Raw genomic sequence first — 21,226 nt, 5'->3', positions numbered from 1 at the left:
CCTTCCTTCCGCACTCAACCCTCTCACGCCTGCCGGAATCAAGGCAGATCCAGCGCCCGCAAACCAAGCACACCCTCTGCCGCGACTGTCGAGAATGTCTTTACGTACCTGGGAGTGTCTGACGCCCCAAAGTGGCCATGGGTTTCTCAACGTGCACAGAATGTCATACCATCGCGTCAGTATGGTCAAACGCAAGCTCATGTCCCGTCAGTACCCAGGTTCGCAAGCTGTCAAGTCCTTCTACCTCAAGGATAATTACCACGATCACTGTGTACATTACCATAACCCGAAAATCTTGCAGTCCGCGACACTTTTCATAGACAGCAGGTGTGCCAAGGGTTCCTTCCTTCCAGTGCAGGTTCGCAGCATCTGCCAAAGCACAGCAATTGAGAGAGGAAGGGACCTTCTCTAAGAAACAGGCGCCTTCCAAGAGACTGGTGCCTTCCAAGATACAGGTACCTTCCCAGAATTAAACAACCCCGTGACTTTGCCCCTGAGATTTTTTGTTCTCTCGCACAGTCTTCCCTCATATATCTTCCATCCCTCTCCCTCCCTCTCCCTCTCTCTCCATCTTCATCTCCATCCCTCTCTTTCTCTATCTCCCTCTCTCTCTTTCTCGCTCTCTCTCTCTCTCTCTCTCTCTCTCTTTCTCTCTCTCTCTCTCTCTCTCTCTCTCTCTCTCTCTCTCACACACACACACACACACACACACGCACACACACGCAATGGTAAGAATGGTTTTGGAAGCGCCTTCCTCGGCATGATTCTAACAGTATGTTTAGCCAATCATATTCAACGGCAACCTTACTTTTGCCGGCGGCCTGAGCGGCGGCGGCGGCGGATGCGGCGGCGGACGCGGCGGCGGACGCGGCGGTCGTGGTGGTCACGGGGGCCACCACGACCCGAAGCAGATGACCCGACGGAATGTAAGTCCACGTTTCTTGTTTATGCATACATGAACACAATTACTGACAACAATGGCATACAGTTAAAAAACCGTCTTCGTCTTCTGCGAAAGCAGATCGAGGAGCTCGAGGGGGAGCTCCTCTCCGTACGTTACCATGCTTCCTGCTGTGCCACATTCCTAATAACTTTCTGTCTAGCGTCCTGTTCCTCAGAACGGCCCCGCCCAGCAGAACGGCCCCGCCCAGCAGAACGGCCCCGCCCAGCAGAACGCCCCCCTCCAGCAGAGCGGCCCCGCCCAGCAGAGCGGCCCCGACCAGCAGAACGGCCCCCTCCAGCAGAACGTTCCCCTCCAGCAGAGCGGCCCCCCCCAGCAGAACGGTGCCCCCCAGCAGAACGGTGCCCCCCAGCAGAACGGCCCCTGAGCGGATGATGAGTAGACGGGCACATAGCCCTGTTGTTATGTTGTTAGTTGTTCAAAAATTTCAATTATAGACGTGTTTTCTGCCTCTCAAAGTTTCAACTTCTGTGCGTTTGTTGCCCACTTCAAGGCCAACTACAAGATTGAAGGGACCATCACGTTCCGTGCCACAGTGACGGACTGGCCCCGTAAGAAATCGCAGGCACCAGCGCTGCGTAGGTAGAGCTCCTGTAAATCCTGGATTGAGAGGCTCTTCGGTGGTAGTCGATGGAGGTCAGTCAAAAAGGGAGAGGGTGGCACGGGGCAACAAGCTCGTGCCCATCTCTCTCGCATACACATACCGCTCCCTCCCTTCCTCTCAGTAAACCAGAAGAGTAATCATTACCGAGTTACCGCTCTAAAATCCTTTGCGAACAGTCCTTGACTGTTGCTTCGGCGGGAAGGAGGACAACCCCCTCGGGGGCGGTCCTTCCCCCAAGCGGGCGCCACGCCCGTTTTCCCACCCCCCCGTCCTTCTCCCTCTCTCCCTCTCACACACACGTACACATACAACGATAAGAGCATTCTTGGAAGCGTCTTCCTCGGCATGATTCTAACGGTATGTTCAGCATTACTTTGCCAGCGGCGGCAACAGGGGTTGTGGTGGTCACATAGGGCCACCACGACTCAAAGCAGATGTCAAGGCGAAGTATAAGTCTACGTTCCTTGATTATGCGTGAATACAATTGCTAACAACAATAGTAAACAGCTAATAGAGCGTCTTCGTCTGTTACAGAAGCAGATCGAGCTACCCGAGGAGGAGCTCAATTCCGTGTGTCACTATGCTTCCTACGATGCCTGTTCATTCCTAATTTCTTGCCTAGCAACCCATCCCGAATAAGGAATACTCTCTCGAAGAACGACCCCCTTCCGCAGAACAGCACTGTCCCGCTCAGGTCTGGCTTGGGAAGCTCTTTTGTGGTCGATGGAGGTATATTGAAAAGGGAAGGAGGGGTGGGGGGTGGCACGGGGGCAACAAGATAGTAAAAGTTTTTGCCTCCTGCGGAAGCAGATTGCTCTCTTGGAGGAAGAGATCGACTCGGTATGCCATCATTCTTCCTCTCATGTCTGTTCACTCCTAATTTCTTGTCCAGCAACCCATCCCGCAGAGGGGCCCTCACCTACAGAACAGCCCTCTCTCATACAAAACAACCTCAACTGCAGATGGCCCTCTTCCCACAGAATATCCTCACCTGCAGAGAGACCCTCTCCCGCAGAGGTGCCCTCATCTACCAAGGGTCCCTCTCCTGCAGAGGGCTCTTCCCAGCAGAACAACTCTCTCCCACAGAGGGTCCCCTCCCACAGAACAACCCTCTCCTGTAGAGGAATCTTCCCAGCAGGACGACCCTCTCCGGCAGGGGGTCATCTCCTACAGAACAGCCCCCTTCTGCAGAGGGTCCCTCTCTCACAGAACAACCTCACCTGCAGAGGGACTTTCTGCCGCAGAACACCACAGAGGGTCCCTCACCTGCAAAACGGCCTCCGGAAGGTATGTCATACACTATCTCCTGTTCTTTCAACTTCTCTAATCACTCTACATAGAAGAACCGCCCCCCGCGCTCCCCCGTCTGAGGGTGTCCAGGGGCAACCCTGGCCCCTGAGGCTATGGACATCGACGAAGATCTCATCCAGTACTCGGATGATGAGTAGAGTTTGAACAGGAGGTCGGGGACGTAGCCCATTGATCGTTCTCGCCAAGTATCTGGACGCCGGCGGCGAGGTCAACGGGCAAACGGTACTCGCTGGTTCTTGCCGAGAAGGTACCAGGCGGCGGCTTTAAGTGGGTTGGCAACAATATTAAGGAAGGAGCTGTGTAAAAGGGTGGAGAAACAAGAATACAAGGTCGAGGCCCAAGATGTCGCCAAATGAGTCGGGTGAAGTCTAAACAAATCGGAGTGAAGCGAGCAACAGTGCTTTCCAATCACAATGCCATTCATTTACTATGCCGGCTAGAGAGCTCAGAGAATATCTAAGCTAGAATGAGATTGACCCATGTAGGTCCCGTTGTTATTTAGATGTAACAGTTGTAGGAGAAGAAAATCGAATGTGTCTTTTGTGCAGTCCGATCTCAGACGCCAATGACCACAGCAATTAACAAAGCTTGGAGGACGACCATTAACCCTCCTCCCATGGCGGCCCTCGTCGACCTCTCACTTCCGGACGTCTTCGAGCCGGCGTTGTTGTTGTTTTCCCTGGACACGAAAAAAACAAGTGAATCCTAATGCCAAAAGAAATGAAGATTGCCGCACAAGTGTGTCAATGCTTACGCCGCTGCGCCGGGTGCGGTGGCTGCGCCGGCCTGTTGGCTGTTGACGATGTGCTCCGCCATGCCGATGGACATGTTGCCGCCGTTGAAGGCGACGAACTGCGACTTGAACAGAATGTCGCCATAGATCTGGAGCTTGGAGGTCGTGGCCTGAAGACCGCCGAAACAAGCTGATCCCGGGTGTCAGTGTTGGATCAGATGAGGGGGGGGGTTGAGTTAGGTGCAGCGAAGAAAGACTTACTCTGAGCATTGACCTGGGCAAAGTTGATATCGCTACCCTTGACGCGGGCCATGTAGACGCCGCCAATGTCCATCATGAGATCGGGAAGCTGGGCATCACAGGGGAAGGTGACGCCGCCGACGTTCTGGTCTTGCTTGGCGCCCTGGACCTGCTGGTAGTAGGCCTGGACCATGGGCGGGTTGGCGAGGATGAGCGTCGTTCCCGTGTCGGCGATGGCCTGGGCGCCGGCCGTGCCCATCTGGACTTCGCCGCCAGCGACGGCGAACTTCTCGCTAGTGAACTGCCAGAAACCGGTGGTGGTGTTGATGGGGATCCAGGCCATCTGGCCGGTGAACTTTGAGCTGTCGATGCGGCCAAACTCGTAGGCGCCGACGGACTTCTTGCGGAGGTCGGCTGTAAAGACGGGCTCGGCAAGACTGGGCATGACGTTGTCGAAAAAGGTCTTTTGGGCCGTAGGCTTGACGGTGTTGAGCTTGGAGAAGGCGAGGCCCAGGAGACCGTTGTTGGCGGTATCCTGGACGAACTGCTGTGAGACGGCGGTGGCCATCTCGATGGCCTGCTCCTGAACGACGGCGCCGCCAATATCAACGACGTCGGTTCCCACAACGCCCTGGGCGCCGGAGCCATCACCGTATCTGATGCTGAACTGCTGTCCCTGGAGCATCTTGGCGCCCTGGCTCTTGCTCGGGTCGTACAACTGGTGGCCTGTCTGGGACTGGGTGTCGAGCATGGAGGTGAAGACCCAGAGGTCGGAAGAACCGCTGTCGAAGTCGACGTTGACCTCCTGGCCGCCAATCTTGATGGGCGAGACGTACTCGACGTCGTTGCGGATCGGGGTGGCGGTGACGAGACCGGTTCCGGGTTGGCCAGGGGCGGCGCTCTGGTTCGTTGCGCCGGCGGCAAGCGACTTGAATCCCTCAGCCTGGGCGGGCGCCGGGTTCTTGGCTTCCTGGGCGGCCATGGCATCCAGCAGACCCTGAGGAATAGGCATGCTATACTTGCGATACGTCTTAAGCAGTTGCCTCGGTCCGTTGTGGCCCTCGAAGTTCTCGTTGAGCACTCGGGGCACGAGGAAGTGTCCTCGTTTCTGGAGATTAGCCCGCTTCTCGACCGGAGAGGCGTCGGCAAAGGTCGCCAACAGGCCGTAGAGGACCAGCGACCGCAATGATGTCGACTCCATTTCTGTTTTATGTGTGGTTCGTCCGTCACCAGATGTACAGCTCTAGAAACAAAGGTATAAGAAAACACAGGCCACACCAGGCGGCTCTTTGCTAAGAATGAAGGGACGGACGAGGGACTATCACCAGGAGCCCTCAGGATAAGAAATTAAAGAGTCTTCGTCAAGGAACGTAAGCTGGTGACGGTGCGAAGAGGGAATGGGGGGAGGGAGGGAACAGCGAGATGACATAAAAAGAAGATGAATGACAAGCCGGGTCGGGAAGACGAGAAGAAGAAGAGGAGGACAGGCCCGAGTTAATGTTCAACGCCGAAAACTTAGGAGATGGGCCGGTGGTCTGCTCATAGCTCAGGTAGCGAGGATTATACATGTTGCAAAAGAATGGGACGACGACGTCGTGCGCTCCGGTGCTTGGAGGCTGCAGGCGGGCCAAGTCTCAAGTTGTGATGCCCTGGTCACAGAATGTCCCGGCCAGCAAGGAGCGTGCGCGTCCACGTTGAGCCAGGCCAAACCCGGGATGGACGGATCTAGCGTCGAACCGGTCGAACGAGCGAGGGTGGGGATGAGACTCAGAGAGAGTGTGAGTGAGTGAGAAAAGCCAGAGCCCCCATCCCGCCAGCCGGGATTCCAAGACGTGAGTTGCGGCAACGTGGTGGAGGACCTGGTAGCATGTTTTGGGCATTGTGCGAATACGTCGACGAAGGACGATCGGTCACAGACTTCCAGGCAGGGCAGTCCCCTTACCCCACAGTCAGCCAAGCCGTGATCCAAAGCAGGGATACCGGCCGATCGGTGCCGGGAGGCTAGCGCAGGGGGATTTCAAGTGTGTGTGTGCATGTGTGTATGTGTGTGTGGGAAGTTGTGGTGGAAGAGGCGGTTTCTCACACCTCGCTTTCTGTTTGAATACGGCGCAGCCAGTAGGTAGAGTCGAGAGGTCTGAGAGACACAGACAGAGATATAGCCAAGAGATTTTGTGCTTCGAATGTAAAGTCTCATGGACAAAATGGAAACCGGCGAGCCGTCGGCTCGAGTTCTCGTTTAGCTTTATTTCGAGTCGTCTAGGCGTGATTACTCCGCCAGATTGATCAATCTCTGTCAATTTGATCCGGGTCCCTTCGTAAACAAGACATAAGGACGATGCAGCGTGTCGGAATCTAGATGCCGTCGATCTGGCTCTGGCAAGAAGCGAACGCTAAGACGGAGGCGGCGCTGTCAACTTCCCTAGTGTCAACGCTTTCCCCGGCCGCCAGATACTCAGCACGCAGCCCTAGAGAGGCCCTGGCAACAGCTTGCCAGGCCAATGTATCTCTTCAATCCTGCCGCAGATGGCCAAACGTGTTGCTCATCACTTCTCCACAGGACGGAGTCGGTGAGCCGAGCTGGTTCCGATGTTGCATAGGCCTGTTTGGGCCAAGTACACGTGGCTAAGCATTTTGACGACGTAGCATGTAGAGAAACTGTCCCACGTCCTTCTCCACAGCATCTTATTCCAATTCTTGGGCAGCAGTTTGAAAGCAAAGCTGGATGCCGGATGCTGGCTTCCGCCGACGTCGACTTGGGGTGGCTCTTTTATCAGACAAAACATTGACAAAGGAAGGGGATGGCGAATATCCGACGAGGACGCGAGGAAAGCTGCGTTGATGCTATTCTTGGTCGCAAGCGTCAGGCGGTAACCCCTCCATTTCTCTCCAGAACGAACCGGGTAACATCTTCTAGCCCCCCCCTGGGGTGTTGGCATTTGGAAACGAAAGGCAGGGTGGGAGGGTATTCCCGTGAATGCAACAAGCGACATCCTGGAATCGCGGTAACGTCAGGACCGGCAGGGGAGGGGGGTCGAGCGCGGGAGAGCGGCGAAAAGATGGGCAGTTCTAGTACGACGGCGCGTTCGAGGGAAGACGTGTGACTGACTGTATCTTAACATCCCAGGCGCATCTCGTCATTGGCGGCTCCCTCTCTCTGCTGGAGACTGTAGAAGCGTAGTGTGCAAGTCAGCGTTCACAGTTGTTTCCACTTGGCGTTTCAGTGATCCCCGTGGGTGCTCTCCCGTCGCTAGCTAAGCCTCGCGGCGCTTGGATGACTACTGGAACCTGTTGGGCAAATGGAGACTTTTCCTTCTTTTGCCAAGGGCGATCTGTCTTGTGGGCTAGTGTACGGGCCTCGATAAATGCTTGGCGTACTAAGCTTTGGGTGTTTGCAGAAGAGGGACACCGAAGACAATTCACCGTGGAGGTCCAGAGAGCTCGGACGAAGGAGAAACAAGTGTGGGTTCGGAGCTTCTGAAGCCAAAACTAACATTGTTTGCGACACTCGGACTTACCAGCGTAGAGCCAGCCGTGGCTTTCGCGAGTGTGACATGTAATTGACGGGCGCCTCCCGCTGCATGGTTGGAACGAGCGCATGTGTTCTGTTTCCCCCCATCTCTTTCTGCCCATCGTTTCGCGAGAAAGACGACTGACTCCTCCATGGCCAGGCCGATCAAGGGAGAGAGACGGAGCGGCAACTCGGCAAGCCCGCTGACGTATTCCCGGTTAGACGGCGCGCACCGGTGGTTCAGGTCGGCGTCACCGCGACTCCGAGAGACGTAACGAGTGCTGATCGGTCGATGGTGGCCATGGCCCGTCCGGGTCAGTCCCCGTGGTGGTGATGATGATGATGATGGTGGGAGGGGACTTCTCACAGTCCCTCGCCTCCTCGTTGGTGGACGCCTCTAAGTGGACAGGCTGACAGGCCCTGAAACGGGCTGCCGAACATTCTGAGACAGCATCGAGCGGCGGTAATCCCAGCAGCAAAGCCACCTCCGAGCGGCTCAATGTTCCGAGCGGCGCAAGTGCTGTCCCGGGCGAGGTCTGTCTGTACATCGTATATACGTACACTACTCACACTACAAGAGCAGCATAGTGCAATCCAACGAACGCCTTGAGCATGCATCCATCCAGCAAGGGGTTGCATGGCCTGAGGGGCCGGACGCCGAGTGATTTGGAGTAAATAGCAAATGAGATGCCCATATTTGAATGAGATGTGAGGCGTCGCAGACAGTAAGGCCTTGTTGCACAATTTGCAATAGCCGTCTGCCTTACAAGGAATTCTAGAAACGCAAGGTGGTCTAGCTGAGTGAACACAACTCAGACGTGTTTCCACTTCACCCTTGTGACAGCAGCTGATGCACTTCACCTTGAACGTCCGACACTGGTAGTAAGCAGACCGCCTCCCTCATCTCCGACCGAGAAGTCGGCACCGGATGAATCCTCCCTCCCCGCAGCCGATCAGACTAAGGGGAAAGAGGAGGGGGAGGCAATAGAGGGTACAATGTACCTGTATTGTGTGAGTCGATTTCATCCGTGGGCCACACTTCTGTCGATGCGCTGTACATCGTACATGCGCCGTACATGCTTTGGAATAGACACTGTCGGACTACCTAGCAAAATCAAAACAAAAGGCGACCCGTAGTTGGGCTCGTCACGTTGCGAGAAAGACAGACCCTGCGGCCAAGAGGAGATGAGATCAACTGTAAATCTGTGTCCCTGGGTGAGGGATTCGATTGTGGGCTCTTCGGCTTCCATCATCATCTGAACGAGAGCAAGCCTCAGGAAACATGGAAGAAAGTTGTCATGTTTGAGAGGGCAACTTTAGAATTCAACCTAAAAGCATCATAGAACGAGAATTGGCAAGGTTGGCACTGGTTGGACACCGTCTGGAGATTGAAGTGTCGGTGGTGGTGGTGGTGGTGGTGGTGGTCGTGGAGGTCTGGACGATGCGATGCAATTGCCAAGTGCGCCTCAAACGGCAACCTCTGCATTGTAAACAACGTTAAATATTGTGAGGGCCGCACACCGGCGACTCGGACGCCACAGTTCTTGGCAACTTGGCAGGTAAGTAACTTTTTGCGTATTCGGAGGTGTCCAGGAGGTGTCTGTATGTCGTGTCGAACCCAGCTGGGTCGTTCAGAGTCAGTGGCATGCAGTCTGAGGTGTATTAACTCCATCAATCATTCTCGCAGGCGGGCTCGTTGTGGGGGATTCCCATGACGAGAACCCCAGCTTGACTTCGCGCGATGAAGGCTTGAGTGAAGGGAGATGCCATCCAAAGAAGCGAGGTTACTTTCGAAGGGTGATCTGAGTCGTACATCGTAGACAGTGAGTAGAGTGTCCGGCAACGGCGTCTAGAGTTTTCCCTCGGCGGTGGCTATTCTCTCGGTCCGCATGTGCGACAGGAGAAAGCTCAAACATGCATGTCGTGGCTGGACAAAGTGGCCAGGTTCGGAAAGCGAAGCAGATAGGCACCCCATCAGACAACCGTAATAGGCAAAGATAAAGTCTTAGTGTTTCTTTCAAGGCGGCTGGTGTGAGAACAGGTTGGATACTGTCACAGCCGTGTGTGTGAGCGGGCGGCGAGAGGAGTGGCAAGAATGGCACGCGTCTAACTAGCTACGGATACAGGAGGGGCTTGAGGCGATGGTCTATGGTTTGTGGTCAGGTACCTTAGTGAGTGGCTGGAGCTGTTGGAAGACCCCCGGCCGGGGCAATTATCGCCGTAGGCCGAAATTTGAGTCCTCAGGCAGGCACAGACCCAAGGCATTTGGAAAGGGTTCTCGATAGGGAAGGAATAGAGGAGACAACTCGGGTAACCCCACGTGATCTGGCCCGTGCAGCAGATAGAGTCTGGACGCCGGCTCGCGCGGAAACGGAAGATCGGCAGCCAATAAGAACCGTATCATCAGCTAGGAGCAACAACCGTGGGCACCTGTCGGATCTGGCCAGCCAACCTAGGTACCTAGATAGCTGGCTAGTCTAGGTACTGTGGTGCTAAGTTGCCACTATCTTCAAAGACCGCATCTTTTGTTGGTAGTTAGGTGACTATGGAAGGTACCTAATGTAGCCAGCTACATCTGCTGAAGTAACCACTGACCAGGCCCTTGCGGGCTGGACCCCGACTCTCGGACTGCGACCAACCAACGCTGACGAACCTAAACCCAAAGAGAGGCAACAGTCTTCTGTCCCCTCTCCCGACTCCCGACGCCCGTTCCCGGTCCTACACCACTCAAATGCAGGCTTCCTTCACGCGCCCGATTTGGATAGACAACGTGACTTGCGAAGTTGCGCCCGACTCGTTCCCAATCATCTGGTAGCCCCGCCTTCTGACCGGATTCAGCTCCAAGCGCCAGCCTCGCTGATTTCGCAGTCCGTAGCAGTTTGTAGAAACAGAAGTGCGCGCACCCGCAAACCCCGACTCGCGCCGACGACAACTCGTACCTAGGTCCTGTACTCGGTACTAGCCAGAGGAACCACAGCTGCCCGTCGCTTTGGTTTCTTCCCCACGCGCAACGCAACGTTCGCTTCCCGCGCAAACTCGACGAACCCTCCGTCGGGTCACACGCCCACGCCCACGCCCACGCCCACCAACCGTCCACACTGCACGCCCCCCATCCGTTCCGTTCATCAAAGGTGTGCAGCAACTGCTTTGGCTTCGCTTCGCATTTACGGTGATTGTCGACCTCGACATCAGACATCGCCGACCGTCCTTCCCACCGTTCCATCTCCGAGCCCGGCCGCCGTTATCGCCATTTCTGTAGGGGTCCAAGACATTGCCGCATACACACCACTTTCATCCGTCGCGAATCCATCGCGTATCTGTTCTATCCTTCCCAGACGCTTGGGGGACACCCTCCGTCCTCCTCCCTTTGGCCCGTCATCCCCTCGTCTTCTTACTCCCCCTCTCATCTCTCCTGCCCTGGAAGGACTCAATGTCAGACGATGAGTTCACCGGCCCCGACGGCCCACCCGGCAGCGCCGGCGGAGACCGCGACAAGCGCGCACCGCGATTCAGCTGGACGCCCGCCTACGAGACCACCTTCTTCCGATCCCTTTGCGACTCCGTCCAGCTAGGACTGCGCGAGAATCATTCCTTCAAGGCCGATGCCTGGGATCGTGCCGCCACCGCCCTTCGCGAGAAACACAGTGCATATCCCACCAAGAGCCATCTCGTCAACAAGTCGGACAATGCCCGCAAGAAGTTCCGTCTGTGGCGCGGTCTGCGCGAGGACCCCGAGTTTCTTTACAACCCGACCAACCGTACTGTCACCGCTTCCGAGGAGGCCTGGAAGGCCCATATCGAGGTTTGTTGGCACGCCCCCGCGCATTTTCCCTCCCCTGCCGTGTATCTCATTCTGGACTTATCGCTGACGCTTTCATCCCGCAGAAAGAGCCCTTGTCGCGCGCTTTGCGAGGGCGGCCGTTTGACCATGAACAGTTCATGGAGATTCTGTATCCGGACGTAATCGGTTCTGGCGGCGCTCCGAAACGTATCATGAAGCCCAAGCGAAAAGGGCCGGACGTGATCCAAGGCTCCGAAGACCCCGATATGCCGGGTACCGCTGTCCTCGATCTCCAGGTTGAGCCGCCTTACCGACCTCCTTCTCAATCTGGTGTTAACCAACAGGCACAGCCCCGTGGCTCAGTGAGCCAGTCTCCCGTAGCACAAACCCAGCAACCCATGATACCCCAGCAGCAGAAGCAACAGCAGCAGCAACAACAACAACAACAACCGCCACCACCACAACAAAGACCCACATCTACCGCGATCCCACCCAGAACGCATATCGCGGGCACAAGCGCTTTGACGCCGCCCGAGGAGACAGCTACGGGACGCAAGCGTTTCCCGCAACAGACCCCGACATCTGACAGTGGCGGCGGGGGCAAAGCCCCGACTGCTCCGATGGGACCACCAACGCAACCAGCGGAGAAGCGCCGGCGTGTATCGGGTTACACGAACCCCGCGCATGCGTCAGGATCCAACGCATTATCCTCCCACGGCAATGACGCGTCGTCGGCATCCATGGCGTCTGCCGGCAAGCAGCTGATGGAGGACGGTCTCATCAAGATTGCCGACGCCCTCCGCGGTCGCAGCCCGCCACGCTGGCCGGAGCAGGCCATTGACATCTTCTTCCGCGACTTCTCTGATGAGGACATGGACCTCCAGCTGAAAATTGCCGAAAAGGCTCTCGCGGATGACAACAAGGCTATGATCTTTTGCAAGATGTCACCGGCATTGCGGAAACACTGGGTCAAGCGGTTGAGAGAGCTGCACAACAATAGCCGCAACACCTAGTGTGTCACTCCTGTTGCTGTGACAGACGTATGGTTCGTGGCAAACGGCGAGGACTCGGTGTTTTCGATGTAAGAAGGCTTATCGTGTGTCTGTACTTGTGGGCAAGCGGGCAACGGCTAAAGGCCAAGGGTTAGGCCGTGGTCAAAGGCTTTTTGGGAGTTGGCTCGAACCGAAGGCTGGATAAAGTGGAGGTTGCGAGGGCGTTCAAGGTGTCCGGTCTGCAAGGGTTCACACGGGGGGGCTGATGGAGTTAGCAACCAAACGGCATAGCGATTGGGGGGAGGGGTTGTATGTTGAGCTTTGGCGAAACCTACTTTTTGTTTTTTGTCTGGACGGAGATTTATCATGATACTATTACCAACAAACACCAGGAAGAGGAGGAGCTGAAAGGACCGGGCAAGAAGAGGATGCAGCTCGGTGGAACCGGGGTAGCTGCGATCCGGTCGCCTTAGTCGTATATTCAATACTTTTTCTTTTCTCGTCGATACCACCGTGATGTAAACTGTTTTCTTGTCTCGACGTGGCGGTAGCACCGCAAGCGCGTTAATGAGGATGGTATTTCAACTGTAGTCAGCCAAAAGGTAGTCATCAGCATCATTTAGGTTTGTGGAAAGCACCCGTGCTTGTGTGGAGGAGAATGTGATATCCGTGTTCGCCCCGAACGCCAAGTACATACAAAGAGCAGACGAGCCGTTCTGCGCCGTGTTCGTCAAGACGCTATTTGTCCTTCCCCCATGCCAGCAAACCATGCCTACATGCCAAAGAGAATAGAGAGAGTTGCAAGCCATTAGAAACAGATTAAAATTCCAAGCCGTCATTGGTCGACACGCTCGTCTCTTATTTCTTGCCCTTGGTCTTGTAAAGATAGCTGAGTGGGGCGTTAGCACCAGGTCACAGACACGACGAGGAATAGAAAAGGGAGGGGTATTCGTAAAGTTCAAGCAATGCCTACCTTCCAAAGATGCCCTCACCGAGACCGACAACGCCCAAGATGCCGAGTCCGAGGCTGACGCTCTGCCACGACAGGCGGCCACGCTCGTACAGACCCCAGGCCTTGTAGCCGAGGAAGGCGCTGAGGCCGACGACGCCAACGAGGTTGGAGACGACGAGGGCCGAGGCGCTGCCGTCGCTGAGGGAGGAGAACTGGCGTTTCAGCCACGAGTCGGCCTTGCGGGCCTTGCCGGCGGCCTTCTTCTTGGCCAGGTCAGCCTCGGCGCGAGCCTTGTGTTCCTCCTCTTCGCGCTCAATGCGGTCGGCCTGGGTGTCCGTCTGAACGTCCTGCTCGAGGAAGTCGTTGGGGACCGTGTGTACGCTCGGCATGTCGACGTCTACGAGGGAAGAGGTGGAGGCGACGGACTCGACCGAGATCTCGGGGGGTTGGGGAGCGGCAGCCTAAGGAGGAGGATAGACTAGGTCAGTTTTGTCCTTTTCTGACTTTCTTTCAAGTCCCTCGAGGACCTGGCGATGCCTTTATTGGCGAGTAATGAGACACATCACGCGATCAATCAACGTACCTCCTCGGGAGTCTGTTTTGGGCCCTTGGCGGCCATGTCGGCGTAGGAAGCCACTGGAGTGATGTTAGCAACAGGCGCGCACACAAACCATGACGTAACTTTGTTGACACTTACTTCTGATGTGCAGTTAAAATGCTTCTAAGTTTTGATGTTGTAAGGATTTGACGACAGAGAGAGAAAGAGATCAGTATGTGGTGTGTGCAAGATGTAAGGTGTAAATGCGCGTGGATGGGAAGAAAAAGTGTGTCAGATCGGCAAATGACGCAGGACAGGACAACAACAGGAGGTTCCTTTTTTAAGACGATGTTGTCATGTGAAGGAAGGAACCGGAAGGAAGGATGGCTGGGAGAGGAGGGGGAAAACTGGTTGCTAGTACGGATTCTACGCGGGCAGCAGGAAAGCAAGGCCGTCAGGTGGTTTGACCATCCCCCTCCCCTTCGAGCTTTCCTTGATCTTGGTTGGCGCGACGGCGTTTGGAGACCAATGACGTATGACGTTGTGCGGCTCGGGAGCTTGGGACAACCTGATCGGCGGGCCAATGAGAAGAGAGTAGATCCACCAATATGTGGGGGGGGCGTTCAGTCGCTTATTAGCACCGGGGGAGAACCCGGACGATGATGGCCAGGAACGCTGTCATGCGCCGGGCCGTCCTCGGACTGGAGAGGGGGGGATGGGGCTAGATGACCGAATGAGCAGTTATAGACTAACGGAGGTTGATGATGATCTTGTTGTTGTTTTTGTCCATGGTTCTGGCGGGAGGTTTTCCCATGTTTGCCGTGCAATCTGACAGTCGATCGCAGTTTTATCAAAGACAAAGCAAGAAAATGAAAGACACAATCGCTCAGAGAAGTGTATGTCTATTGTTTTTCTTTCGTCGTACTGGTACACTTTGTACACGATTATGGTACATGAGATACGCCCGAATTTCCAGTCATGGTGTCATTAGCCGCGCTTTCGCAGCGCACCACATCCCTTTCCCCCCGTCCTCGTACAGCCACACGCCGTGTTTTCTTTGGTAGAGACAAGCGGCAAAAACACCTCCTTTTTTGGTTTACTTCATATTAGTTGTTGTTGGCCGCTGTGGCATCTGTGGCCTTGGTGTTGGGCTGGGTGAGGTCGACAGGCTCCGGCTCGGGCACCTTCGGGGCCTCCTTCTTCTGCTCCTGGGCGTCGGGCTTAGCCGCGGCCTGCTTCTCCTCCGACTCGCTCTTGATCTCCGACCTGGGGGCCTGGTCTGGGGAGTCAGCCTTGGTCTCCTTTTTCGCGGCAGGCGGGGCATCGGTCGCGTCGCCGGTGGCATCGGGGGCGGGCGGGGCGCCCTCGGGAGCCTCGTCGTCGTCGGCCAGCTCGGCGCCGTAGATGTCGGGGTATTTCCGGAAGCACGTCTGCATTCCCCTACGCAGCTCCGTCAGTATGCATAAACAAACCAGCCAATGTCAATCATCCTTGCGTACTGGAACTTCTCGATGCAGTCCATGCCCTTGGGCTCCTCATTGGAGTAGACGAAGCAGCTGAAAGCAGCCTTGAACTCCTCGCCGCAAGGGCCGTCAGCCATGCCGCCGAGGCATGGGCAGTCCCAGTTGATCTCGCCCGTCTCGGGGTTAAATGCACCCTGCTGGCCGGCCTCGGCCTCCAGCGCCTCGGGGGAGCCGGGCGCCGGCGCATCTTCGCCACCCTGAAGTACCTCCTGAGTCTTCTCGCTCGCTTCTGTCGGGACGGGGGCGGCGGCAGGGGCAGGCTTGGCCTCCTCGGCCTTCACAATGGCCCGCTTGCGCTTCTCTTCGACAATGGCATCAACAGTGGTGAGGTCGGACTCGGAGAACTGGGACGGGGCAGGGATCGTTCGCGCTGTCGTGTGAAGTTTAGTCAATATGCAGTTTCTCGGCAAACTTGCAACCTTGCTGATGCTGCTGATGCTACTGCAGCTGCTCCTTCCCCCACTAAGGAAACGTACGAAGAGGCTCCTCGGCAAAGACCGGACTCGTGTTATACCAGTAGACGGCACCGGCGGCAAGACCCCATCTCAATGCTGCACCCTTCCATGACCGGGGCTTGTCGGCAGGTGTCGTCGAGGCGAATCGTCGAGGGGCTGCGCGAATTGCCGACTGGCGGGCGGCGCTCACGGCGCGAGGCGTCGACCGGACGGCGCTACGGTACATGTCGGGGTGTCTAATGGTAAAGATGCCGAATAATCAAAAAAAAAGAAATCTGGTGTGAAAAATACAGAACGGATGAACGAGTACAAAGGGGAGTTTGAATTGCAGAGAAGGCAAAAAGAGGTCGCGCGGGATACGGGCGGAGGCAGACGGAACTGGGTTGGTAATCCCGAATCGAAAAGAAAATTGAAGCTTTCCTTGCGGGTTCTGCCGATGTTTTAGCGGCGCATTCCTACCTGTGCTATCAACGCCTCTTATCAGTTCATCGGCGATAGCATGGACATCAAGTTGCCAGCCAGGTGCCAGGCCGGCCGATCGGTCGGTCGAAAAAAGATTGGGGAACTGAGGGACCACACCGTTGGTCGCCAATCATGATGCACCACTTCTGCGAGATATTCCAGTTTTGGCCTGATGACACCGACGCATCATGGGCAAGAGAGGCAAACGTTGGTGATACATGCGGCATGCTATCTGCAGGTTCGTTTGCGAGATTTGAACCATACACCCGAGTCCACAGCAACATCTGACGCATCTGTTCCATTGGATCTGGTTGACCATATTTACAAACACAAGATATTGGCCCTGTATCTATCCCGTCTGCATTCATTTATACTTTTGTGTTGTGGTTAGTATCTCTGTATCTCCAACGCAGCTTCACGCCGGGAGCAGCCTCGAGATGTCGCCGCCACGCTTTGAGTGGCACCCTGTAGCCCTTCTTCGGGAGAGAAGGCCAGAATATCCTGGTCCTGCCGACTTCACACTCATCGTGCTCAACCAGCCCGTAAAGCATACCCCCGTCTTTGACTCGCTATGGAACAATGGTATGGCGCTTGAACTTAGATTTTGACACCTCCTTTGCTGATCCACCCTTCTAGCTCTCACACGAGTCGCTGCGGATGGCGGTGCTAACAGACTGCACGATCTGAGCAAGGCAGCGGAAGCCCGCTCTCATTCACCGTTTGTGCGTCTTAACCTATCTCCAGCTTGACTGCCAGCTTCTTCTAATCGTCGCCGCCGCAGACTAACCTCGACGTCATCATCGGCGACTTGGATTCCTTGCTCCCGTCCGTCAGGGACTACTTCACGAGCCTGGAGAAGCCTGCCCAGGTCATCCATGACCCCGACCAGTACTCCACAGACTTTGGCAAGGCCGTCTCGTGGATCCGCTCAAACCATGAGCCGACGATCGACATCGTGGCTCTCGGGGGGCTAGGTGGCCGCGTCGACCAGGGGCTCAGCCAAGTGCACCACCTCTACCTCTTCCAGCCGGGGACAGACTACGCCCAAGGCAAGCTGTATCTCGTCTCAGGCCAGAGCCTGACATTCCTCCTCAAGCCCGGCCACCACAGCATCTGGGTGCGCGAGGGCGGCGACGACGTCTTTGGCAAACATGTCGGGATCATCCCCATTGGCGGGACCAGCTATATCACCACCAAGGGCCTCGAGTGGGACGTCGAGGACTGGGAAACCAAGTTTGGGGGCCACATCAGCACCAGCAACCACGTGCTGCCCGAGACAACGGTGGTCGAGATCGCGACGACGAACACGGTGCTTTTCACCATTGCCCTTGCGGGCATTGAATAGACCAAACTCGACTGTCGCTTGTTGTACATGGCAACCAACCACCACTGATGCTCGAGAAGAAATGCATGGTTTGCATGCAGGACTGCAGGCGCCGACTCCCTCCCCCAGAAAAGAAAAAAAAAACAGAAAAAAAGAACGCCATGCCCTTGAAATGTTTTCCCAACTTTTCGTTATCATCAAGCAGCCTAACAAGCTACAAAAGGCCCCTAGCCGACATAAGGCAACCGCTGTGCTGGTTTACCGCAAGAAGTGTATGCAGGCCCAGCAGAAGAGGAAGAAGATGATGACACCGGCCCAGAATATCCACTTGTCCTCCTTGGCGCGGCGCTCGATCATACGGATGGTGTCGCCCGAGATGCCCAGCGTGTTGCCGACCGAGTATAGCCTCTTCTGGGTGTTCTTGAGCATCTCGCGCTGCGTGCCCAGGTCGCCCAGCACGGCTTGCCCCCTAGCGATGTACTCGTCCAGCGCCGAGTTCGTGTGGTCGAAGAAATTCTGCTCGCGCAAGGCGTGCTGCTCCCTCGTGACGTCGTTGCCGCCCATGCCTAGCCCATTCGCTGCCTGGCCCGTCGAGGCCCCTCGGCTGTGGAATGCGGATGAAGACTTGTTGATGTTGGCATAGGGGTTCTCAGGCGTCGCCGTGACGTAGGCGCGGCGGCCCAGCAGCTCGCCGCGGTTGTTGTGATGGACGGCATCTTCGCGGGCCTTCTTAAGGGAGTCGACCTGGGACTTGAAGTCGGACAAGTCGTCGCGGAACCTCTTGACACGCTCGAGGGCTTCTTCCTGCTTCTTCTGTACGAGCTCCTGGCGGGCCAGGTTGTTGTATTCGTCGACCGTCTTAGAGAAGGATGCGAGGGAGGCAGACACGTTGCCGATTTCGGCGGGGGTCAGAGCGGCCGGTTGCGCCGCGGACGACGACAGCTTCTCGAGATCGTTGCGAATGGCCTTGCTCTGGCGCAGGGCCGAGTTGTACTGGACGTTCTGCAGCTTGTTAGCAGCGCGCGACTTGGTGAAGCGCTTGATCGCTCAGGCAGAGTGACTAACCATGCTTGGTAGTATGGTGATAGGATGGGGAGTAACTTGTGCAGCAGATGGGATCGGGAGTCCAGAAGAGAGAGGGAGCAGTTCAATTCGGTAAGAACAGAACACAAATTGGAGGCATTGAACACGAACAATGCACCTCGGGTGAAAGCAGGGTCCCAAGGGCTGTCTGTGGAGCTCAGGGCGTGTGGGAGAGAGCTCCCTGCTCAATCTACATGTGGCTTCTCCAAGAAAACACGTTACCGCCTTCCTGATTCGTGGCAGGGAGCAGTACTGTGTTAGTGTGGTGGGCTTGTGGGAGTTACAGTCAACAGGGTGCATCCTGGCTGCCTAAGTACCTGACTTGCCAACCTACGTGCCTGGATACATTGACTGCTAGGTATCTAGAAACCGAAGGTACGTACACGCACAACCTCATGCTACAGTTCAGTCAAGCAAACCCCAACGTCTTCAATAGAATCCTCAATACTTTGACGCGCCCGCTTCACAACAAGCACCTGCTCATTCAGCTGACAGTCTAGCTTTCCTATAGAACTCAACGAACTTTGGACACACGTTGCTGATTCAAGAAATGTGCAACCGACTGCGGGCCGTCGACGGCCAGGTTCACAGCTTCGGCTCGGGTCTGTTACGGTTGACAACCGCCGTGACATAGCCAGATCGAGAATTTATCGCTCTCGCCAAGCGAGACCCGGCGCTTCGGGGCCGGTCTCTGGGTCCCAAACTTGCTGGTTCATCATTCTCCGTCAACTTGATACGGTCGCGAGAACCGACGTCTCCAGAACGCCCACCGGTCTCTCCTGGGGCGACGCCGCCGACTCGGCACCGATATGCACCCCAAGGTAGCGTGATGCCGCGTTCGCGACCAACAAGCGATGCTCTGCACTCTTTCGCCCCCCAGTCGGTGACCAGTGACGTGCTGGGCCGCAGACGGTCCTTTGCCGAGATTTTGCTTCTTGCTATTGAAATGTCTTTTTAATCAAACATCTTCCCGAGCCTGTTGTCCTGTCATCGCTCGCAACCAACCCAGCACGAGACTTTGGGCAGTTCACTAGGTTGAGAAGCGATAAACTTGCCCGCAATGCCTCGACATTCGAGTGCCGAACCCTCAGAAAAGTCTACAATCGTAGACGAAGAAGCTGCAACGCCGCCCAAGCTCCCGGAGCAGCCAGATCAGCCGCCTCGGTACTCCATCTACACGACATGGGAGAAGCGAGCCATTGTTCTCGCTGCCTGCCTGGCTGCCTTCTTCTCGCCTTTCACCGCCCAGATCTATCTCCCAGCGCTGACGGTTCTGGCTCACGAGTTCAAGGTCTCCGACTCGGACATCAACCTCACCATGACAACGTACATGATTTTCCAGGGCATCGTCCCCATGTTCATCGGTTCGTTGGCCGACCACAGCGGCCGCAGACCCGCCTATGTCATCTGCTTCGTTGTCTACATTGCGGCAAACATTGGCCTGGCGTTATCTCGGAACTACGCCTCCCTGCTCGTTGTCCGCTGCATACAATCTGCAGGCTCCAGTAGCACCGTCGCGCTGGCCTCGGCGGTTGTGGCCGATGTCGTTACCTCGGCGGAAAGGGGGCAGTACATTGGAATCACAGTTGTCCCAATTGTTCTGGCTCCTGCCCTAGGCCCGGTGCTGGGTGGTGTTCTCACTCGGTTCCTCGGTTGGAGGTCCATCTTCTGGTTCCTCGCCATCCTGGCCGGCGTGTACTTCGTCATTCAGCTGCTGTTCTTCCCGGAAACGTGCCGGATGATCGTCGATGACGGGTCCGTTCGACCTCCTCGGCTATATCGAACAGGCCATCAGCTGTTAAAGGATTACTTCCAGGCCAAGAAAGTGACTGGGGCTCCGGTGACGAGGTCCACTACGGGAGCGTCCAACACCTCTAGGCCTACACTAAAGTTCAAGCTGAACCCGTTCGGTTCGCTTCTCATGCTCTTTGAGAGGGAGCTGGGCCTGCTTCTCGGCTTCAGTGCCATCGTATTTGCCGGGTTTTACGCCATATCGGCCTCCATGCCGACTCAGCTCGGAGAGATCTACGGCTTTGACAGTCTGAAAGTCGGTCTCATGTATCTGCCCCTGGCCGGCGGCTCTGTCGTTGCCGCGTTTGTTGTAGGGCCACTGACCAACTGGAACTATCGTCGGCACTGCAAACGGCTGGGCATCTCGTGTGAAAAATCTCGCCAGCAAGACCTGTCCGATTTCCCCATTGAGAAGGCCCGTCTCGAGGTTGGTCTGCCGTTGCTGTTCCTGAGTTCGATCCTCCTTCTTATTTGGGGCTGGGCTCTCCATCTTCGCGCCCATGTGGCAGTTCCATGCGTGCTGCTTTTTCTCTTCGGCGTAGGCATGATCGGGTTCAACAACACCGCCAGCACCCTCATCATCGACATCCACCCGAGCAAGGCCGGAACCGCCACGGCGGCGAACAACTTGACCAGGTGCTTACTGGGTGCAGCCGCGACTGCAGCAATTGTCCCCATGATCAACGGGATGGGCGTGGGCTGGGCCTTCACCCTCCTGGGTCTCCTGTACATTGTCTTCAGCCCGGCCCTGTTGGCCATCATGTACTGGGGCGTGCAGTGGCGCAAGGACGCCAAGGAAAAGGAGCTTAAGAAAAGCGCATCATGAGGTCGTGGTGCGGCACGCAGCAGAAGGACAATATTGCATGAGATACCCTTGATTTAGATGGTTTGGCTGAACGATACACGGTTCCCTATACGAACTATGGAAGCATAATTGATATCGTCTTCTCTCATTAGTGGGCAAACTA

The 21,226-nt window shown here is 56.1% G+C and overlaps 8 protein-coding genes across 8 annotated transcripts; 4 read left to right on the top strand and 4 right to left on the bottom strand.

Annotated features, from left to right (window-relative positions):
• Positions 1-1,999: 1,999 nt before the first annotated feature.
• Positions 2,000-2,935, top strand: CDEST_05881 (uncharacterized protein; the record flags this gene model as incomplete). The annotated part of the gene is made up of 4 exons (XM_062922040.1): positions 2,000-2,018; positions 2,073-2,135; positions 2,458-2,852; positions 2,909-2,935. 4 exons carry the CDS (start codon positions 2,000-2,002, stop codon positions 2,933-2,935), a joined length of 504 nt encoding a protein of 167 aa, XP_062778091.1.
• A 285-nt stretch (positions 2,936-3,220) lies between these two features.
• CDEST_05880 (Putative aspartic peptidase A1 family, aspartic peptidase, active) lies at positions 3,221-5,700 on the bottom strand. Its single transcript, XM_062922039.1, has 2 exons — positions 3,871-5,700; positions 3,221-3,799 (listed from the first exon to the last, which is right to left on the bottom strand). Exons 1-2 carry the CDS (start codon positions 5,048-5,050, stop codon positions 3,627-3,629), a joined length of 1,353 nt encoding a protein of 450 aa, XP_062778090.1. The 5' UTR covers positions 5,051-5,700; the 3' UTR covers positions 3,221-3,626.
• Positions 5,701-9,857: 4,157 nt separating this feature from the next.
• CDEST_05879 (Putative Myb/SANT-like domain-containing protein) lies at positions 9,858-12,665 on the top strand. The gene is made up of 2 exons (XM_062922038.1): positions 9,858-11,159; positions 11,243-12,665. The coding sequence occupies exons 1-2, from the start codon at positions 10,788-10,790 to the stop codon at positions 12,149-12,151; spliced, it is 1,281 nt and encodes a 426-aa protein (XP_062778089.1). The 5' UTR covers positions 9,858-10,787; the 3' UTR covers positions 12,152-12,665.
• Positions 12,666-12,981: 316 nt separating this feature from the next.
• Positions 12,982-14,025, bottom strand: CDEST_05878 (Putative mitochondrial outer membrane protein OM14). The gene is made up of 4 exons (XM_062922037.1): positions 13,780-14,025; positions 13,666-13,718; positions 13,104-13,543; positions 12,982-13,019 (listed from the first exon to the last, which is right to left on the bottom strand). The coding sequence occupies exons 2-4, from the start codon at positions 13,699-13,701 to the stop codon at positions 12,989-12,991; spliced, it is 507 nt and encodes a 168-aa protein (XP_062778088.1). The 5' UTR covers positions 13,702-13,718; positions 13,780-14,025; the 3' UTR covers positions 12,982-12,988.
• Positions 14,026-14,432: 407 nt separating this feature from the next.
• Positions 14,433-15,970, bottom strand: CDEST_05877 (Putative mitochondrial intermembrane space import and assembly protein). Its single transcript, XM_062922036.1, has 3 exons — positions 15,620-15,970; positions 15,120-15,513; positions 14,433-15,060 (listed from the first exon to the last, which is right to left on the bottom strand). The coding sequence occupies exons 1-3, from the start codon at positions 15,822-15,824 to the stop codon at positions 14,727-14,729; spliced, it is 933 nt and encodes a 310-aa protein (XP_062778087.1). The 5' UTR covers positions 15,825-15,970; the 3' UTR covers positions 14,433-14,726.
• Positions 15,971-16,201: 231 nt separating this feature from the next.
• Positions 16,202-18,766, bottom strand: CDEST_05875 (Putative GOSR2/Membrin/Bos1). The gene is made up of 2 exons (XM_062922034.1): positions 18,450-18,766; positions 16,202-18,386 (listed from the first exon to the last, which is right to left on the bottom strand). Exons 1-2 carry the CDS (start codon positions 18,450-18,452, stop codon positions 17,643-17,645), a joined length of 747 nt encoding a protein of 248 aa, XP_062778085.1. The 5' UTR covers positions 18,453-18,766; the 3' UTR covers positions 16,202-17,642.
• Positions 16,202-18,766, top strand: CDEST_05876 (Putative thiamine pyrophosphokinase). Its single transcript, XM_062922035.1, has 3 exons — positions 16,202-16,642; positions 16,697-16,782; positions 16,842-18,766. Exons 1-3 carry the CDS (start codon positions 16,498-16,500, stop codon positions 17,403-17,405), a joined length of 795 nt encoding a protein of 264 aa, XP_062778086.1. The 5' UTR covers positions 16,202-16,497; the 3' UTR covers positions 17,406-18,766.
• Positions 18,767-19,382: 616 nt separating this feature from the next.
• CDEST_05874 (Putative major facilitator superfamily, MFS transporter superfamily) lies at positions 19,383-21,208 on the top strand. Its single transcript, XM_062922033.1, has one exon. The coding sequence runs from the start codon at positions 19,528-19,530 to the stop codon at positions 21,082-21,084; it is 1,557 nt and encodes a 518-aa protein (XP_062778084.1). The 5' UTR covers positions 19,383-19,527; the 3' UTR covers positions 21,085-21,208.
• The last annotated feature ends 18 nt before the right edge of the window (positions 21,209-21,226 follow it).

The sequence above is a fragment of the Colletotrichum destructivum genome, chromosome 3 (genome assembly GCF_034447905.1).
Source record: "Colletotrichum destructivum chromosome 3, complete sequence".
NCBI lineage: Eukaryota > Fungi > Ascomycota > Sordariomycetes > Glomerellales > Glomerellaceae > Colletotrichum > Colletotrichum destructivum.
This window is presented reverse-complemented; position numbering and strand designations above follow the sequence as displayed.

Bases quoted from the DNA above. Each gene is read 5' to 3' on its own strand.
- CDEST_05880 (XM_062922039.1), bottom strand. From the start codon at position 5,050: ATGGAGTCGACATCATTGCGGTCGCTGGTCCTCTACGGCCTGTTGGCG. The intron at 3,800-3,870 runs GTAAGTCTTTCT...ACCCGGGATCAG, and splicing joins TGCCCAGGTCAATGCTCAGA to CTTGTTTCGGCGGTCTTCAG.
- CDEST_05879 (XM_062922038.1), top strand. From the start codon at position 10,788: ATGTCAGACGATGAGTTCACCGGCCCCGACGGCCCACCCGGCAGCGCC. The intron at 11,160-11,242 runs GTTTGTTGGCAC...TTCATCCCGCAG, and splicing joins CCTGGAAGGCCCATATCGAG to AAAGAGCCCTTGTCGCGCGC.
- CDEST_05878 (XM_062922037.1), bottom strand. From the start codon at position 13,701: ATGGCCGCCAAGGGCCCAAAACAGACTCCCGAGGAG. The intron at 13,544-13,665 runs GTACGTTGATTG...CCTCCTCCTTAG, and splicing joins CAAAACAGACTCCCGAGGAG to GCTGCCGCTCCCCAACCCCC. The intron at 13,020-13,103 runs GTAGGCATTGCT...CGCCCCACTCAG, and splicing joins GGTGAGGGCATCTTTGGAAG to CTATCTTTACAAGACCAAGG.
- CDEST_05877 (XM_062922036.1), bottom strand. From the start codon at position 15,824: ATGTACCGTAGCGCCGTCCGGTCGACGCCTCGCGCCGTGAGCGCCGCC. The intron at 15,514-15,619 runs GTACGTTTCCTT...TTCACACGACAG, and splicing joins CTTTGCCGAGGAGCCTCTTC to CGCGAACGATCCCTGCCCCG. The intron at 15,061-15,119 runs GTACGCAAGGAT...GGAGCTGCGTAG, and splicing joins GACTGCATCGAGAAGTTCCA to GGGAATGCAGACGTGCTTCC.
- CDEST_05876 (XM_062922035.1), top strand. From the start codon at position 16,498: ATGTCGCCGCCACGCTTTGAGTGGCACCCTGTAGCCCTTCTTCGGGAG. The intron at 16,643-16,696 runs GTATGGCGCTTG...CCACCCTTCTAG, and splicing joins TGACTCGCTATGGAACAATG to CTCTCACACGAGTCGCTGCG. The intron at 16,783-16,841 runs GTGCGTCTTAAC...TCGCCGCCGCAG, and splicing joins CCCGCTCTCATTCACCGTTT to ACTAACCTCGACGTCATCAT.
- CDEST_05874 (XM_062922033.1), top strand. From the start codon at position 19,528: ATGCCTCGACATTCGAGTGCCGAACCCTCAGAAAAGTCTACAATCGTA.